The 19,072-nt window shown below is 38.5% G+C and overlaps 1 protein-coding gene and 1 long non-coding RNA gene across 11 annotated transcripts in view; one reads left to right on the top strand and one right to left on the bottom strand.

Annotated features, from left to right (window-relative positions):
- The window catches only part of FNBP1 (formin binding protein 1), a 122,416-nt gene that overhangs the window by 59,360 nt on the left and 43,984 nt on the right, over positions 1-19,072 (top strand). For all 10 annotated transcript variants that reach the window (XM_031450683.2, XM_031450680.2, XM_031450684.2 and 7 more), the window contains exons 5-6: positions 8,771-8,833; positions 9,988-10,092. In XM_031450683.2, the coding sequence (XP_031306543.2) occupies positions 8,771-8,833; positions 9,988-10,092 (168 nt within the window). The remainder of the gene's footprint in view (positions 1-8,770; positions 8,834-9,987; positions 10,093-19,072) is intronic.
- LOC135322317 (uncharacterized) overlaps positions 1-19,072 on the bottom strand; it is a 31,261-nt gene that overhangs the window by 1,841 nt on the left and 10,348 nt on the right. The gene's annotated exons all lie outside the window — the stretch shown is intronic.

Here is a 19,072-nt window from a genome sequence, read left to right as displayed (position 1 = left end):
ACATTCTCCTTGCCTTTGGGGCCACATCGTGATCGTGAGCCAGCTGTTTGATCTTAGCGTCTTAAAATCTCCAGCTGTGAAATAGGCTAGTAGTTGCTGCTCATGTTTTTAGAAGAAAAGATGATTTCTATGCAGTCATTTCCACATAGGCAATTTCTCAAATTACAGCTCAGCTCATTCACATCAGATTATGAATACCAGTGTTTGTCCTGACACACAAAAATGTGTTTGCTCATTTGGATGAAAATATGTTGATTTTTTAAAAAGTAAATTCTTTAAAAGAGAGCTTTGACTTGCCATTTGCGAGAGCACAGCCATCGAGGTTCCTTCCTGCCTGATGTTCGAGCCAGCAGCAGTTCTTGTGAGCAAACACGAACACTCCTGGAAGCCTGCGATGAGGGGGGCTCTTAACTTCTTTCCCTAATGGGCTTCGCTTAAGGCAAGTGTATTTTTGGCAAGATACTCACCTTCTCTTTAGAGACAATGGAATCAGTGGCCAGTCTTTGGGGTGAGTATAAGTCAAAGCATACAATGACTGTTCCTTCACTTTGTATTCAGTCTTTATTTTTATTTTTTAAATGGAGGTACTGGGGATTGAACCCAGGATCTCGTGCATGCTAAACTAAGCACACGCTCTACCACTGAGCTATGTCCACTCCTCTATACTCAGTCCTTTATTCTCAAACATAGATTATTAATGAGTCTGATTCTGTGACAATATCCGGGATTTACTGGTGTTCAATGATAATGAGTAGAAATAACTGGAAAATCGACAGATCTCTCTAAGGCACCATGATTTTTTTAATGTATAAAATCTGGAAATTTTATACTTGCCTGATTTTCCTGGATTTTTACAAATTTATAGTTAGTAACATTTCATCATCTCTTTAAGCTGACCACATGCAATAAGAGCTTCTATTTCTTTTATTTACTCTCCCTGTTTTTTTGGGAGGAGGGTGCTGCGATTCATTTATTAATTGCCAAACTTTTAAAAGAATGTTTCTAAAATGCTGAATCAGAGAACAAACCTCACGGTCCTTAGAAATCAAAATCCTCATTTTTCCAAGTTTCCTCTGGATGTCATTTATAGATATATAGATAAATAGAGAGATATTGATGTCTCTCTCTCTATATGGATTATATAATATTTAAGAGTATTAGTCCTACTGTAGATATAATTTATATTTTTCTTTATTGCCCATTTAATATAATAAACACTTTAATGTGTCTACATGAAAATATATAGTTTTAATAATTAGAATTTTAGTGGCTGTGTATTATTTTAATACTATTATAATTCATTTATTATTTGATCAACAGGCTATGGGCAGTTTCTGGTTAGCTAGTTAGTTAGTTAGTTAGTTATATAAATAATACTGTAGTGAATTCTTTACTTTCATAGCTGTTTTCTTTGTGTGTGGGGTAAGAATGATTTCTCCAAGCTGAATTCCCAGGAGTGAGCATATGAGGTCAATGCATACCAGATTCGTGGTTCTTGATTAAGATTTGGCCATTTGTAAGACTGATGGTCTTTAAGAGAAGACCATCTATAGATGAGATTCCCAAGTCACTGAAGAGACCAGCTTGGATGTGAATCGGCATATCTGAGACGTGGGTAATTCAGAGTTGCTATCAGGTAGATTTCTCTGGCAGAGCTGTTGTAAATATGCTCTGATTAGCAATTTTTACACACTTAATCAAGTTATTAAAGAATTTTAGAGACAGGGGTTCGGTTCCAACCTTTGAGTCTGCCTGGGGTTATCCACAGTAATTACCTCTAACTGCATATGAGGGATTTATGGAGATTTGTGGCTCCAGAGGGGGAATCAGGAGGTTCCAGCCAACATTTACTGGAACCTCCAACTGTATTTCTCCCGGCAGGTGGAAAGAATGGTTCATTACAAAATCTTGGCCGGGAGCAGAATCACTTTTTGGCAATGGTTATCTGAAGAGTTCTAGAGGAAATAATTATACAGTACCTTCAGTGACTCACTAAAATTTTTATAAACCTCAGATAATGCTTGCAAGACCCCACATTATTAAGAATGGACCATAATAAAAAAATTTCCCAGTGTTTCAGAAATGTTTAAAACTTGATGCTTAAAAGCTATATATTCTTCTTAAATTTAGGTATTGAATAGGTCCTATTTATGAAATTTATGAAGGGACTTAATTTCCTATAAGGCAATTCTGTAGCACAGACCGACTCTAATATGTCTAGAATGTGTTTTTACAAGGGATGACAGCAAATAGATCAAACTTAGCATGAAGGAAAGCAAAAAGTAACAGGAGCTTATGTATATGATCAAGCTCATTACAAATCTGTTTTTGATTTATTCAGGCCTATTGAGATTCAACTGTGGATGCTCTGTTATAAAGCCAGAATGTGTAGAAAGAAAACACAGAAAAGCCAGGCAGATTTTAGATTTCATGATCTGGAAAAGGAGCAGTGGGTTTCAAGAGCTGTTCTTCCTTACTGGTGTTACTGCATTTATTTAAATAAATCAAAAAGCGGGAAACCCTGCAAAAGTTGTTGGTCTTTTGCATGAGTCACGCGTATACAACACTCACTGACAACCCCTGGTGTAACGTATGTTTAGAAGGTATGTTTTGTTTTGTTATGTCCTCTTTCTTTTGAAAGAACATGTGATAGTGGCATTCCATTAGTCAGGATTCTGTCACCACTGTGGTTCTGTCCCCTGCAAAACCATTGGTCTGGTGAACCAAAGAAATTTTATTTTATCACTTATGGGATAACAGACTTAGTTATCAAGATACTTAAATTCTGTCCTTGATTTCATGGATTTGAGATGCGACTTTGGGTTTTGTTTTCCTCCCTTGAAGCTGGAATGAGACCTTTTTCTTCCAAAAATTGTAAAAATTCTTTGACTCATGTTTTGGGCCTCACCTGGCTCTCCTATATCCGTCTCCTGTTGGCCTGATGCAGCATCACCCCACACACCGTTGGCAGCAGAAGCCCAGCAGCCCAGCAGCCCAGCAGTAGTGTGACAGATACCCCAGAGCTGTGCAGGGCAGTGGCCCTGTCAACCTGTCCAAAAGCAGACTTTGGATTCCCTAAACTCCTTAATCATGCCCCCTTCCAATCTGCGACTCCCCCCGTCAGTAAATGGCACTCCTTTTTAACCTAGTTGTTCTGGACGAAAACGTGGGGCGCCCCAGACTTCCTTTTCCTTACACCTCACCTCCTGTCTAACTTCAATTCCTGTCGGATCTACCTTCAGTAAATGTTCTGAATCCAAACACTTCTATCCACTCCCTCCATGATCCCCCCTAGTTCAGTCCCCTCTCATCTCTCATCTGGAGGACTGTCCTAAGCCTTTTATTTTTAATCCATCTCTCCTTCCAGGCTTGCCTCATGGTCAGTGGTCCAGCTCCCAATCTCCGTCTCCATCACCAGCTCTCCTTGAGGCAGGTGTAGCAGCCTCCTCCCTGGTCTCTGCCGCTCCTGCCCCCGTTTCAGTATACACTCCACGTAGCAGCCAGCGCAAACTTGTGATCATGCAAATCAGACCATGTCACTTCCCTTCTTAAAAGTTTCAGTAGCTTTCAATTAAGCTCATGAGGCTTGGGAGGCCATCCATGGTCTAGCCCTTGCCTTCTCCTGCTTTATCCTTCATCTCAGTCTGATTGCACTGGCATCTAGCTGTTCCTTGGACACACCAAGCCCTTTCTCACTTCAAAGCATCATAAGCTGTTCCCGCTCCTGGAGGGATGTTTCCGAGAACTTTGCAAACTTTGCAAGTTCACTCCTACTCTTGATTCAAGTCTGTCCGCAAACATCATCCCAGACCGCCCTATCTAAATATCCCCTGGACCCACACCCATCCCTCTCTGGTCCCTTAGCCTCTTTCTCTTACTGCTGTGTCTGCTAAGATTCACAAAGAAAGGGGCTTTGTCTTATTCACAAATAAAGCAGCACCCTGCACATGTGGGTGTGCAATTAACATGTGTTGAATGAATGGCTAAGTTAGACTTTAGGACCTTTCAGCTCAGGGAAGATTACCGTCCGTTAAGTTTCACCATCAACCTGGCATTCTATCTAAAATCCTTATTAAGGATGAGTTTCCTTATTTTGATTTGGAAAAACAGTTTCATACCTTTGGAAGAGTTCAGGTGAAGGACACAAGTCACTTGCTGCTTAATATTGATTGTTTTAAGGTCCTTTCACCCTGAGTTAATCGGGTGTCTTCAGAGGAATTAGAATTTTAAGGAATGTGAAAGGGATTATTTTGAAAAACAACTGAAAGACTGTTGGAGTCTAGGTAAAAAGTGTGGCTGTGGAGGGTTCTGGGTGGTAAAAGCCAGCATGAGAATAAGCAGACCTGTGGGGAAGGGTGCAGCCAGGAGAGGAGGTGAAGGAAACTCGCCTGAGCTGCTGGACCTGAACCTGGGCTGGGGAGGGGGCGCCCAGTGCCCGGATGGTCGGTGTTGTGGGGGAGTTAAGCAACTGAGCATGACATTGGGAGGTGGGCATTTTAGGAACTCTAAACAAGTTCATTGAGAAGGTTTTTTTTGTTTTTGTTTTTTTTTTAACTATAAATGAATTTGGGGAAACAGGCCTTACTGAATAAAAGTAGAATATGACTCCTGGCATGAACATTGCTGGGTTTATGGTTTGGGACTTCAGTGAGCAGGTCTGAAGGTGCTTCGGTTTTCCTTCATGGTCCACGTAAATATCTGCACACGGAGATGTATCATTACGTTACTTAATCCCAAGTTAGGCTTAGAAGCTGCTACTGTTTAGGTTTTGAAGGAATTCTAATATTTTCTGGAAGCTCCTTCTTTTTCTTGGCCTGTTCAAGTTTTTGTGTTCCTTTGTTTTCATCTGTGGAATCTGACTTACTTAAAATTCCAGATGACTGACTGTCCTTGGTTGAGTATTTATTTGTTTTTTTTTTCCTGCTTTTTTTTTGAAGTGACTGCTCTCACATTGATGCCATCTTTTGCTTTTTTTTTAATGTAGCTTAAAAATTAATGATCTATTATATATATAGCAAAATGAGCAGCTGTTGTACCTAATTGTAGAGCGTGAATAATAAACATTCTGTTTGTCTATTCAGCCTAAGAATGATTTCTTGCAGTGCAGTAAAATCTTCTTGGAAGCTTTGTCATTGTCATTTTGCTTTAAGTTAATGTTTGCCTACTTTAGGTCCCCTGTGACTTTTATCTCAGCTACCCCTGGTCCCTGGGAAATTTCTAAAAAATTTTTGAAGGCTGATTCTATTTGTATAGATTTTACCTGTATATTTTTAAGGTTGAACTGAAGAGTTGAAATGAAAGTAAGTTTAGCTGTCACCCCAGATACCATCATGCATGTAAAAAAGTCTTTTATTGTGTTTGAAGAGAAACTAAAGCATCATATTACAGGAGAAAGCAGGGAGCATTTTTCTGGGTCTCTAGAGATGGCATTTCCTGTCTCTCCTCTGATAGGAGAAAAGAGCTGTGATGACTTCACTATGTGGCTCCAAAAGAAGTGCTTATTATCTTTTTCTTGAGAACAATTCCTCTTTATTTAGAGCTCGGAGGCACACTTTTTAGATACACACTTGCTCACTGTCCAGTGAAGAAATGTTTTGCCATTGTTTGTTAAGAAACACCAAACCCATCAGGCAAGCTGGTTGGTTTCTTTAACTTTGTAACTGTTAAAATAGCTTTTCCGATTAAAGGAGGGAGGCTAGAGCTGGCTACAAAGGACGGCTGCTATTTGGGTCGTGGGATGCTCAGAACCGAAAGGAGGGCTTTTGTTCCTTCCATGAGTTTCCTGAGGGATCAGGCGGCTCAAAGTTGATTTTGTGTTGGAGGCAAATCAGTTTTGGAGGAACACACACTAAGACTAAAGACAGACTAGAAGGAAAATCAACAGCACCTGGATTTTTTTCTTTTTCTTAAGCCACATGAAATGTCACAATCAGAAGTGTGGTTCTCAGGTGATTGTTTTGGGGCAATCATGGTGGGGGGCGGGTAGGGAAGGTGTTGTGATCTTCCCAGGAGTCCTTCGTGGGAAAAACCTCACCAGGGAAGTCAAGGTCCAAACCACGCTTGAAAAATAAATTCATATTTATTATTAAACATTTGAATGAAGACGTGGCAAGAGAATTTACTCTGTAGGTTTTCCACCAAAAAGATCCCCAGTGCTTGCAAAACATGCCCTTCTTGGGAAGATTGTCGTCTTCAGAGAAGATTCCTTAGGCGGTGAAGCCGACCCAGCGTCTGTCACCTGTGCTGGTCTCTGTGTGGGTTTCCTCTGCATCAGCATGGCCCTGGCTGTGAGGGAAGGAGCTTTCGTTTTGTGAAAACGTTCGTTTCAGAGTTGCGGTCGAGATGCCGCAGACACTTAGAGCACAGCTCCGAACTGGGCACCGAGGTTTTCTTTTTCTTCTTGTATGTCTTTGTCTCTCAAAGCAAGATTTGCGGGGAATCGGGCTATCTTTTCAGCAAACTGTGAAACACAGCAGACCTGCTTCCCCTGTACAGTTTGGGAAGTGGACGAGGGACTCTCAAGGCCCTCCTCCCAAGCCATCTGTCTGCCCTCTCTCCACCCACCCCCTCCGTCCCCCAGACCCGCCTCCTTCCTCCCTCCGTGCTTCCTTAAAGTGATATATGTGACTTTCAGAAAACCTGCCTGCACGCTGTACTTCCTCCAAAGTCCCCCAACTCTGCTCTCAGCTCCTCTTACTTCTCCCGAAGCCTGATCATTTCTGGCTTGTGTATTCCTCCCTTCGACCCTGTCTCTTTTCTGTCCTATCCCTGTGTCTATTATGATACTTGGAAAATGAAGCCCCTTGGGGCCCCTCTGGGTTCATAGAGACCAAGAAAGAAATTGCTGGATGGATAAACCTTGCTGTAAAGAGGCGCTTAAATCAGTGAAACGTGACCTCAGAAGAGAGACAAAAAGACATCTCCTTATAAAGGAGCACTGTTCTTTAAAAAGAAAAATCTGATTTTGTCTCCTCCTCCCTGGGCCCCCAGTAGTGAGTTGCTTTTTGTGACTCAGCTAAGCCCCGGATTCTGACCATGTGAGGTGGAAGGCTCCAAGGCTGTACCGAGGAGACCTCTTCGTTTCTGTCTCTTTTACCTTGGCTTCCCCACAGCTCACCCTGACCACCAGTGCCCACCTTGTCGGCCAGAAAACAGACAGCACATTCAAGCCTAGTAATTGAAGGAAGGTTGTTTATTAAAAGGAGCATTTACCACTTGTGGAGAGGGTTCAGGAAAGCCATAAGGGATGGTGCGGTACCCCGGGGCTAAGCACGGTGAGGAGCTGCTGGGAGCCTGGGTCTAAGAGGCAGGGGAGCCTTGTAGGAACTTCAGATGTTAGCTGCGGGGGCGCTCCTGGCCCGAGCTGTGGTCTTTGGTCAAAGGACCCAGCCAGCCCATAGCATCCTAGCGAAGAGAAGCTACAGATGTAAATTCCTGCCCTCTGAGATGCCACAACCTCTCCAGGGCAAATTTTACAGAACCGGGGGTCATGGGGTTCCATTCATGAGATCTAGGCAGGTTCCATTCATGATTCCAAACGTTGGAATCACTCTGATATCTCGGCCCAGCAAATTTGATTCACCGTCAAATCCTGGTGGTTTTGCTGATCAAAGGACACCCAGAATCTGTCTCTCACCACCTTCACCGCTACTCCGTGATCCAAGTCCCCATCAACCCTAGGGTTGGAGACAGACTCCCACCTGGAACCTCCCTTCACAACCTAGCACTTCTGTACTTGGAGTCCTCCATGGCTTCCTGGCTCATGCAGAGAAAAAGCCTACGAGCCCCTACACAGTCTGCCCCTTTCTTCCTTGACCTGCTTTCCTAATATTCTTCTTTTTCCCTTCTAATATTCTTGAGGTTTACTTTGTCCTAGCCCTCTGGTGTCCTTGCTGGTCAACACCAAGCACTTACCTGCCCCAGGGCCTTTGTAGATGGCAGGGAGGTAAATTTATCATGTTTAGAAAAATCTAAATAATGGAAACATCCATCCACATGAAACTTTTACACAAATGTTTGCAGTAGCATTATTCATAATTGCCCCAAACTGGGAGCAACCAAATGTCCATCAACTGGTGAATGGAGAAACAAAATGGGGTGCATCCATACAATGGAATAGCATGCAGCAATAAAAAGGAATAAAGTACCAATACTTGTGATAACGTGGATGAACCTTGAAAACATTGTACTAAATAAACATTACAGAATAATGAAGGCATTGTGCCAGTCACAAAAGACTTCATATTGTATGAGTCCATTCATATGAAACATTCAGAATAGGCAAATTTATACAAACAGAAAGTAGGGTGGTAGCTGCCTAAGGCTGAGAGGGATGGAAAGATGGAGGGGGTTGACAGCTAAAAGGTACAGCATTTCCTTGGGGGACAATAAAAAGGTTCTAAAATTGATCGTGTGATGGTTGCATATTCTGTGACTATATTAAAAATCACTGAACTGTACAATTTAAGTGGGTGAATCGTATGGTATATGAATTGCATCTCAAAGCAATTAAAAGTAAAAGTAAAGCTCTAAGTGATTGCTGTCTTAAACAGTCCTGTCATTTTTGCAAGTAGTGTATATAAGTCTTAGAATTCAATATTCTTTTAGCTAAGGTTTGAGAGGGAACTCACTATTTTTAACTCTTAAATTTCTTTGGATTGCACACACTAGATATTCAATATTTAAATATCATTTAACTGGATGAATTTTTTTTCTCAAGTGTTAATATGAGAACGAGTGGGTATTAATCACAGGTGTGTTCCCCCTCCAGCACTTTCATGATGGACGGAAGGCCCAGCAGCAAATAGAGACTTGTTGGAAGCAACTTGAATCAGTAAGTGAAAAATAAACAGCTCAAGAAATGTCTTTATAGAGGGGAGGGTATAGCTCAGTGGTAGAGCGCATGCTGAGCATGCATGAGGTCGTGGGTTCAATCCCCAGTACCTCCATTAAATAAAGAGAGAAAAAAAGGAAAAAGAAATGTCTTCATAGATTTTCTAATTTGAATTTAACTTAAGCTTAAATTAACCAGTAAATAGAAAACAGAGACATTAATGTCTTTAGAGATTTTTTATAATTTGAATTTATCCTGTTTCCATAAATTATTATTGAAAGTAAAATATTGAGCCAAAAAGAGCTCCAGTAGTATGTTTTTCTAAAAATCATATGGAAAGAACAAAGATTAGACAGTTTTGATGAAAAGAAACGCAGATTTTGAAATGACTTCCTGAAATGATGACATGTAGCAACTCAGTTCATATAAGAGTGCTTTTGGGGGGATGTAGAAAAAATTGTATCTTCTCATAGGAATCTCAGAGTTCCACTGAAAATTACTTGCCCTATATATCTGGAGGAAATTCTAATTTGAAAAGCTACATGCACCCCAGTGTTCATAACAACACTATATACAATAGCCAAGACATGGAAGCAACCTAAATGTCCATCAACAGATGACTGGATAAAGAAGTTGTGGTAAATTTATACAATGGAATACTACTCGGCCATTAAAAAGAATAAAATAATGCCATTTGTGGCAAAAAGGATGAACCTAGAGATCGTCATGCTAAATGAAGTAAGCCAGAGAGAGAAAATATACCACTCATGTGGAATCTAAAAAAAGGAACAAAAAGGACACTAATGAAGTCATCTATAAAATAAAAACAGATTCGAAGACATAGTAAACAGCCTTATGGTTACTGGGGGAAAGGGAGTGGGAAGGGATAAACTTGAGAGTTTAAGATTTGCAAATGTTGGCCACTATATATAAAAATAGATAAAAAAAAACCAAAATTCTTCTGTATAGCACAGGGAATTATATTCAGTATCTTGTAGTAACCTTTAATGGAAAAATATGAAAATGAATATATGTATGTATATGCATGACTGGGACATTGTGCTGTACACCAGAAATTCACACATTGTAACTGACTATACTTCAATTTAAAAAAAAAAAGTACTTGCCCTACCACTGTTTTCCTCTGCTTTTAGAGTAAAAGACGATTTGAGCGGGATTGCAGAGAGGCTGACCGAGCCCAGCAGTACTTTGAGAAAATGGATGCTGACATAAATGTTACAAAAGCAGATGTCGAAAAGGTAAGGTGGAAAGTGAGAGTTTTTCTTTCATTTCCCCTTTTAATGTTCGTCACGGATCCTCCCAAACTGCTGATCCCCAAGTTCTCCTTTCTGATGCAACCACAAAAGGCCACTCAAGTTGGGACCATTTTCATTTTGTGTCAAGGGTGGTGGGGAGAAGCTAAAATTTGGGGAATCTTCAGTATTATGATTTGAGCAGTTTATTGATTTGTTTAGTTACCAGGATGATAACATGGAGACTTAGCTGTGAACATTTCACAGAGGGTGGTTTCCGGAATCTGTGGTTCTTTCTCTTAATGGCTTTTCAAAGAAAATGTTAACCTCTTAAAAGCTGGAGCAGACCAGCCAGCGCCCTCTGGAAGAGCCTCTCTGCTTACAGAGCTTCCCTTGAAAAGATAAAGATTCATGCTACTGGCCTGACTTTTAACGGATTCCTTCAGGTTGATTACAGGTTGAAGGCTTGCATTTGTTAAGTCCTCTCAAAAGCTTTTTTCAAAATGCTCTTGTGTTGGCAGTCAGGAATACTGTAATACAGTAAAAGCTTGTACTGTGTCTTTTTGTGGTTCCCTATGTGCTTTTCCCTAGGAGCTAAATTTTCTTTTTATAAAAGTCATCAATATAGTGTAAACAAAATTAGGCTGTAAAGTAACAGTATTCATTCATTACTGCCCAGGGCTCTGTTGGCATTCACAGCCTCATGCTTTATGTGAGGGGAAAACACTGCATTTTCCTAGATTTCTTTCACTTTTGCCAGATTAGTTGGAGATGAATTAGTTGGAAACTAGTGTGAATTAGTTATTTAGTCATTTGCCAAATTCTGACAAATTCCTTGTTTAAAACCTAGGTATCTATTAGTATGCCTTCCTCTAAAAGCATCTAATATTATATTAAAATATACATTCTCAATATCTGTATTTGATTTTGAATAGGGATATTTACTTTACCAAAAGATATATTAATTTGCTGGTAAAATTACCCTAAATGTGTCACAAGTTCCCATAAAATATTAACTCCTCAAAGTATTTAATATGTTATTCAATTAAAATAGATTGACCCAAAGTTTATTAAAAATTTTTTGGAGGGTTAAATGGAGTTAAATCAGTATATATGCCCAAGAAACATATCTGGCACAAATGTATGTGTTCTTTATCAAATATTTTATTACCTCAAATGTAACATTGGAGTGATTTTTATTTATTGAAAGACTTTTTTAAAAAGTATTACTTTACGGCCCTTTCTTTGTATAAAAGCTAGCCATCCCGACTCATTGGACATACCTGGAAATATAACCAACCAAAAGGGGGAGAAAAAAGTTAAAGCATCCAACTATTGTTAATAAAAGTTATTTTAACTTTCAGAGCCTTTTCTTTAAAAAAGGATTATGTATGTTGCATATGTACAGTGTAAAGAATAATAGAAGGAACCGCTGCTAATCTATAACCTTTCTTAAGAAATAAAATCTGCAGGGGAGGGTATAGCTCAGTGGTAGAGTGCATGCCTAGCATGCTCGAGGTCCCGGGTTCAATCCTTGGTACCTCCACCCAAAGCAAGAAATAGATAGATGAACCTAATTACCCTCTCCCTTGCCAAAAAAAGAAAGAAAATCTAATTGTTGCCTTTGAAGTCTTCCTCTCTAACTTCCTCCTTCTGCTCTTCACTCTAGAGGTCATCTTTGTCCTTAATTTGGTGTTCCCCACCTCCTTGCTTCTTTAACGGCTTTACTGCAGGTGTATATATCGCCAGAGTTCATTTTATAATTTTGCATCTTTTTCACCCTTATATAAGCAAAATCATACTTCTACTTCTTTTCTTGTGACTTAACTGTTTTTCATTTGGTATTGTGTTTTTAACTTAATTCGTATGGAGTATAGAACACATGACTTTTATGTATTAATTTTAGAGCTAGATGCCTTGCTTAACTGTCTTTTTATTTCTGTTTTGGGGCTTTTTGTAGAGAGAGTCATAACACGAGCATATAATGGCAGTCTTAATTTCTCTTGTTCAATCTTTATGCCTTTTATTTATTTTTCTTATCTTCGTCTGCTGGTCATGACCTCCATTATGCTGGCAGAAGCACTTATTGTAGACTTCTTTATCTCGCTCTAGATTAGAAAGAGAGTGCTTCAAATGTTTCCCCATTAAACATGATTATAATATACCCTTTATCAGGTTAAGGGATTTCCCTTCTTTTCCTATTTTGCCAAGAGGTTTTTTTTAAGCTTGACTTGATATTATTGAATATCGTCAAATACTTTTTTTCTGTTTCCTTTAATTCATTCATGGATAGATTATATTATGAAATTTTCATATATTGAACCAAATTAGCATTCCTGGGACTAATATAACAAGTGTATTATGTATTTTATGTATATATAGCTGAATTTATTTTGTTAACATTTTACTTTAGATTTTACACTTACACTCACTGAAACTGATCTGTAATTTTCCTTTCTTGGCTGTTGTAGTTTGCTTTACTTATTATCAGTTTTGGAGCGTTGCTCTTTTTTCTATTATCTGAAGTATATGTGAGATAAATTAACCATTCTTTAAGTGTTTTGTAATACATTATTGTGAGAGAGTTTCTAACTACTGATTCAATTCTTTTATTGTCTGCTGCTTTGGTTGGTCCTGGTGTGTTGTGTTTTTCTAGAAATATATCACTTTCCTCCTAAGTTTTCAAATTTATTGCCCATAATATCCTCTCACCTTAATTTTTTTTTATGTTTGTTGAGGCTTATTTTATGGCCTAGTACAAGGTCAATTTTTATAAATGTTCTCTAAGTGATTGAAAGGAATGTGTTGTGTCCCCATTATTTATTCCTGATATGGTTTATGTATACTTTTTTCTTTGGTTGGGGGCGGAATCTGTTTTCGAAAATCATCTTTTTATTAGCATTTTCCAAGAACCAAAATTTGTCTTTATGGAACTTCTCTTTTCTATTTTTATTTTCTATTTTACTGAGTTTCTTTTTCTTCTTCTTCTTCCTCTTCTGTCAGTATCTTTGGATTTATTCTGTTGCCCTTTTAAAAATTTCTTTCTTCAGATGTTTACCTCTTTTCAACTTTTCTTCTTTTCTAATATAAGCATTTAAGGGGCAAAGTTCCCATTTAAGTACTGTTTTTCCAAAAAACACAAATTTGGGTACATAGTAATATTATTATTGTTCACTTTCAGGTTTTTGTATATTTTTTCTTTTACTATTTAGTCTTTCCTATGATTTATTTGGAAGCACATTTCAAAATTTCCAGTTGTGTGACATATTTAATGGCAGTGGCTGGTGATCCCTGAGTTAGCTGTTATGATGATAATGGTGGAAGATTTGCCATTTTCTGTCCATCTTGCTCTATCATTATGAGATTATTTTATTAAAAAATAAAGTGTAGAATTATAATGTCTTCAACATGCTTTAATTTTTTATCCACGTGTGATGATCTTTCTACAGTAATGATATATGCCTTGAACTCTCCTTTACCTGACATAAATCTACCTTTTCTTTGGGTTAGAATTTGCCTGGCAAGTCTTTCCCATACCTTTAGTCTACCCGTTTCCTTGTCCTCATATTTAGATGTGTCTCTTGTAAATGTCATATGGCTGGATTTCTTTTTCATCCACTCTCCTAGTCTTCATCCTTCACCTGGAGAGCTTGGATTGACGTATACCGTCTCGTTTTATTTCTGTTTGCCTCACTTTGTCTATGTTTCCTTTCCCCTTTCCCTGACACTCTGTTCCTTGCCTTCTTGAGTTTGGAAAGTTTTGTTTTGTTTTGCTTTCCTCATTCCATTTTCTCCTCTACTCTTTGGAGATTATGTATTCTATTTCTCTGCTTTCACTGGTGAACCTAGACATTTTAACAGCTGTTTCCAACCTAACTATAAAGTAAATTAGGATCTTATGTCCTCCCAACCAACCTTAACTCCCTCTTGACATCGCAGTTTATTTGTGACTATTTTTGGCTCAACTGCATAGATTAGATTTCAGTAATTTTTTACAGTTCTGTAAGTACACTTTCTGTTTTCTTTGTTCACCATTTATTTTTGTTTCTGGGGTCTTATTCTTTCTGCCCAAAGGACACCTTCAGAAGTTCCTTTAGTGGAGATTTATTACAGTAAAACCTCAGTTTTTGTTTGATGGGAACTGCCTTTTTTTTCACTCTCAGTCTTGAAAGATGATTTCTCCACGGAGGCAGCCCTAGGGTGATTGTATTGTGCCTGGAGGAACTTACCCTACTGTTTTCCGGCTTTCCAGTGTAGCTGAGAAGTCACAGTGGGTGACAAATCAGTATAATTGTTAAACTTTTGAAGATAGTTGCTCTTTTCTTCTTGGTAACTCTTAAGATCTTTTTTCACCTTTTGTCTTTGTTGTTCAGAAAAATAGGTGTGAATTTCTTCATCTTCCGTTTGATTCATTGAGTCCAGACTGGAGTTTCCTGCCATTTGTCTATCCTTCATTTTCCACTGAAACTCTGATCCTAAGGCATAAGTTAAAATATCTACTCCATTCCCTCCAGCCTATTAACCTTTATTTAATTCCCTTAGCTACAACTTTCATTTCATTAGTTCTCTCTTAAACTGTGTCTAATCTGCGGTTTAACATGTCCATTAAGTTTCCAGTTTCAGTTGTTACATTTTCATCTCTAGAAGTTCCTCATAGTTCTCTTTAAAATCTGTATAGTCATTTGTTATTTTCATGTTGCTTTGTCACACTTTTGTACCATATTTTACTTGTTTAAACATATTAAACACACTGATTTTATATTCTGTTTAATTTCAGTATCTACAATCTGCGTGGGCCTGATTCTTCCATTTGTTGAGTCTGCTGACTTGTTTATGGTGACTTGTGTCCTCCTGTATTTTTGTCCTTTTTTGCTAAAATGCCATAAACACACTGCTGAAAAGCCTTATGTTCTGAAAAAAAAAAAAGCTGCTAAAAATAACAAACAGGACTTAACTGGGGAAAACAGGCTTAGAAACATATCACTGAATACATACAGAACTTTGTAACCAAGGAGCCAACAAAACAGCAATCCTAGTAAAACTACTAGCATTTGCATTGAGCATCCCAGCCCTTGGCCTTGAAGATGTAGGTCCTTCTGAGTATTAGGGCCTTCAGACACATAGATTCTTAAACGCATTCACTTCAAGATAGAGACTACTTTCAGCAAAATGAAAACTCTGATCCAGGATGTGGCTTCCTGCATTTATCTGTTGTTTTCACGAAGGTGGAAATATCTTCCCAGATTTTGCATTCCTAGTCCCAGCTTGACCAGCTAGCTCAACAAACTGGAGGTCGTAGCAGTCCTTGAAGCCACTAGCCAGCTGCTAGTTGCTGTTTTGTAGATTTTTATCCTCTTTCTTCCTTTCTCTTTTTAAAATTGAAATGTAATTGACTTACAGTATTATATCAGTTTCAAGTGTATTTAGCTTTTTTCTTAAGATCTGCATGACATTGCCAAGTCTTAGCCATGATTGCTTCCAAACATTCCTTTACTCTGAAAAATTGCATATAGACCGGCAGAACTTCTGTGTTATACCAACATCCCTGCTGTATATTTCAGTCACATCAGAAGGTATAAGTCACAGCCGAAAAACATGTGAGATTCAGAGCAGATTGTGTGTGATTATAAATATGTGTTTCTTGGAATTTTATCTCTGGGTTCTCCAGGGAGCTGGCATTACCTACCAAGCCAGGACTGTGTCGGTCTAAATTTCCAACTTGGGGTTGGGGATCCACCACACATACTGTGTGAGTTCTAGTTCTTTGTGGGTGAAAAATTTCCAGGATGACTTTTTAAAAATTTTTTCTCCCTCGGGTCAGATCCAAGGTAGTTAAACTATCAAAAGTGCAATTAATTGCTGGGTCTAGTCACAGCTTTAAGACTTTTTGAAAGGTACAGTCAAATTGAATTGCTCTCCTCAAGTGTTTTAATACTTCCAAGGATGTATTATTTTTTCTTATACCAAGAGCATCATTTTGTTGTTTTTCAGGACGTACTAATTATTTCCTCCCCAAAGATATGATAAATAACCAGATTTTAGCATTGCAAACATTGAAGCTGATGGAGTAGTGTCTAAACATTGGAATTCTTAAGTTATTTTGCTCATAAGTGTGACTTGAAGCACTGTAATCCCCCAAAACAGTGATTTGCCTGCCGTATCAGTTTTTTGCGTTTTCGCCTGGAAGCCTCTTGTCAGTGTCCAGCTGAAAGAATGCAGTATTTCATCTCTTATGGTTACTTAATGTAATTTCCCAATGTGACTCCTGACAGTCTTTGAATCTAATAGAAATGTCTTTTCCTCCAGTTTCTGAAATGATTAAATCATCCAATTGTATTCAAGATGCCGCCCCCTCTTTTTTCCAGCAGTCAGTCCCAAAACGCTTGGAATGAGATGCCCGTGTTTACTAAGACGTTGTCGCTGCTCCCACCATAAGTAGGATGGACTTTCCTAAATTGCCTTTGTGTTTGATGATACAGTCGCTGTATGTATCTTCTAAGCTGCTTAGGATTGGGGTATGGGCCTCATTTTCTTCTTCTTTTGAGAAGTTAAATGCTCCACATAGGGATTTACACTGTGTTCAAATTGTCTAAATCTGCCTGAGTCCATGTGGGGCATCAGAAGACTTTTGCTTTGTGTTCAGTGTCAGTGTAGGCAGATGCTTAAGCATTTGCTTACCAGAGGGTACATGTTAGCCTGGAGGCACCTAGTTTAAGTAAAAGTAAATTTATATATAGAAAGTAAACGTAAGAAAAAGCTGGCAGTTTTATCTCTGGGCCAGTGAACATATTTGGATGTTGTGAGGATGCTATGTTCCTTAGAAGAATGATGAGGAAAGAAAGTAAGTTCAATGGCATGGTATTTATTGATGATTAAAACTCAAGAAACTATGCAGTCTCTTTTCCTTTGCCAAGATGCCACTGTCAGAGAGTTTTGAATTTGAAGACTTGGAACAAGTTGTAGTGATTTGGAATTAATTCATCTGGGTTTGTGAAAGAACCAATATATGCTGGAATAGGTCATCTCGTGGCTCATGACCCATACAGTGAAGTTGAAAGTAAAACCAAACTTTTTCCCTTTTAATGAGATAGAGAAGACAGTCCATACCATCTGTCTTGTAATACTGAAAAGTCAAAGGACTGCAGGGGAACATGGAAAAATCAGATCACATTGTATCTTACTCATATGGTGGAGATTACTTGTGAAGAGTCAGCATTCTAAGTAACCATTCATTTATTTTACAAAAATGTTGCTAGTAATTTTCCTCTTGCAGTTTGCTTCTGCTTTCCATCCAACTAAATTCTGAGTTTTTGCCTATTTCTGTTTTCATGCGGCCCTCCAGATGAGTTACCTCATACTTTTTTTTTTAAAGGGACTTCTAATGGAATCATGATTTCATGGTCTTACTCTCTCTTTTAAAAAACGTCTAACTTGTGGACAGAATTCCTGAGTTGTGAAGTGTTCCCATTCATTCCTTCATTCCTTCTCCCGTTATTTGTTGACCTTGTGCTGGTGAGATGTGGGGGTGGCACAGATACCAATATGGATTCGCACAATCTTTGGAATTTGCCTTTCAGGGGGAGGGAAATAGCTCAGTGGTAGAGCGCATGCTCAGCATGCACAGGGTTCTGGGTTCCACCCCCAGTACCTTCATTAAAAAAAAAATGTTTGTTTTTTTTTTTATGAATTTGCCTTTCATTTTCTTTCTAATATTTAGTTGATCATTGTGAATTTTCCCACATGCGCCCTAAACAATTCTTGAACGGCATTTTGGTGACAAACACTTTAAAGTCCGGTTTATCTGTCCCTGTGCTTTGGAACAGTAACATACTAGGCAGACGTGGCTGAGAGGCAGTCCCTAATCCCTGCCTTCTGATAGTGCTGCAGCTGGCTGGTGTGGTGCTGGGATGAAAAAGGAAAAGGTTATCAAAATGAATGGAATGTGAACTAATATTTCCGAACAGAGAGAACAGTGTTTTCTAAATGCATGCATTAAACTGAGTTCATCCATGTCAGGCAATGAATAATTCTCTTTCTCTAATTCGCCCTTGCCTTGTGACTGTTGGCTCTTACATAATTTCTAAATGCAAAATAGGATATTGTTTAACAGAAGCTGCAGTTAGTGGTTACAAGTAGCTGCAGAAATTGTCAGTGAGTTCAAGTTGCGGTTTAAACTCTAGCATCAGTTTCTCATTTTCTTCTAGGTCTTGTTTCATTTAACTTGTGTGAGTCTTACTGCCAGAGTCTTCATTTTCTGGGCAGTTGTTTGCCATGAAACAGTTAACTTGGCTTCTTTATTCAAATTCATTGCAATGCTGAGTGTTGACTAACCAGAAGAATTCTCCATACAATGTGAGAGGTGGCCTTATTTGGCTTAATTATGAGTTTTAGTATATTATCTGATTTAAGGAAATGTTTTCAAAGTTAAATTAAACTAAAATGCTGACCACAAGCCCTTAGTGTATCTGTTTCTTAGGGAGTTTGCATTCTATTTTTGCGTGATATTATGGCTTCTAGAACTATTTGGCTTTGAACATTATTAGCTTTTAAACTCTACATAGATGTCCCTGTCATGAAGTAGATTAGGACATTCTGAGTCATTTGTGAACTGAAGTAGAATTCTAAGAAGTATGTGATAAAAGTTTCTGTTTCTAATTAAAATAAAATACGCACGTACTCTTTTTAATGTGTTGTATATTACATAATAGAATCTTTTAAAAAGAAAAATAAAGTTTTAGTGAAGAATCTATGTCCATTTTAAGTGAGAATGAAGGAATTTACTTTGAATGATTATCAAAGTTTGATAATTATCTTGATAAAACCAATGAAATTTAGTTGGAATCAGGGATGCTGGCTCTCTGAAGCCCAGGCAGGGTAAAGCTGGTTCTGTTCTAACTGAAGCCAGCTGAGTAGCAGAGTGTTAAATTTTTTTACCATTTGGGGAAACATTCTCTAGCAGGATGACTACCTTAGAAGGAGTTGTCCT

The sequence above is a fragment of the Camelus dromedarius genome, chromosome 10 (genome assembly GCF_036321535.1).
Source record: "Camelus dromedarius isolate mCamDro1 chromosome 10, mCamDro1.pat, whole genome shotgun sequence".
Classification (NCBI taxonomy): Eukaryota; Metazoa; Chordata; class Mammalia; order Artiodactyla; family Camelidae; genus Camelus; species Camelus dromedarius.
This window is presented reverse-complemented; position numbering and strand designations above follow the sequence as displayed.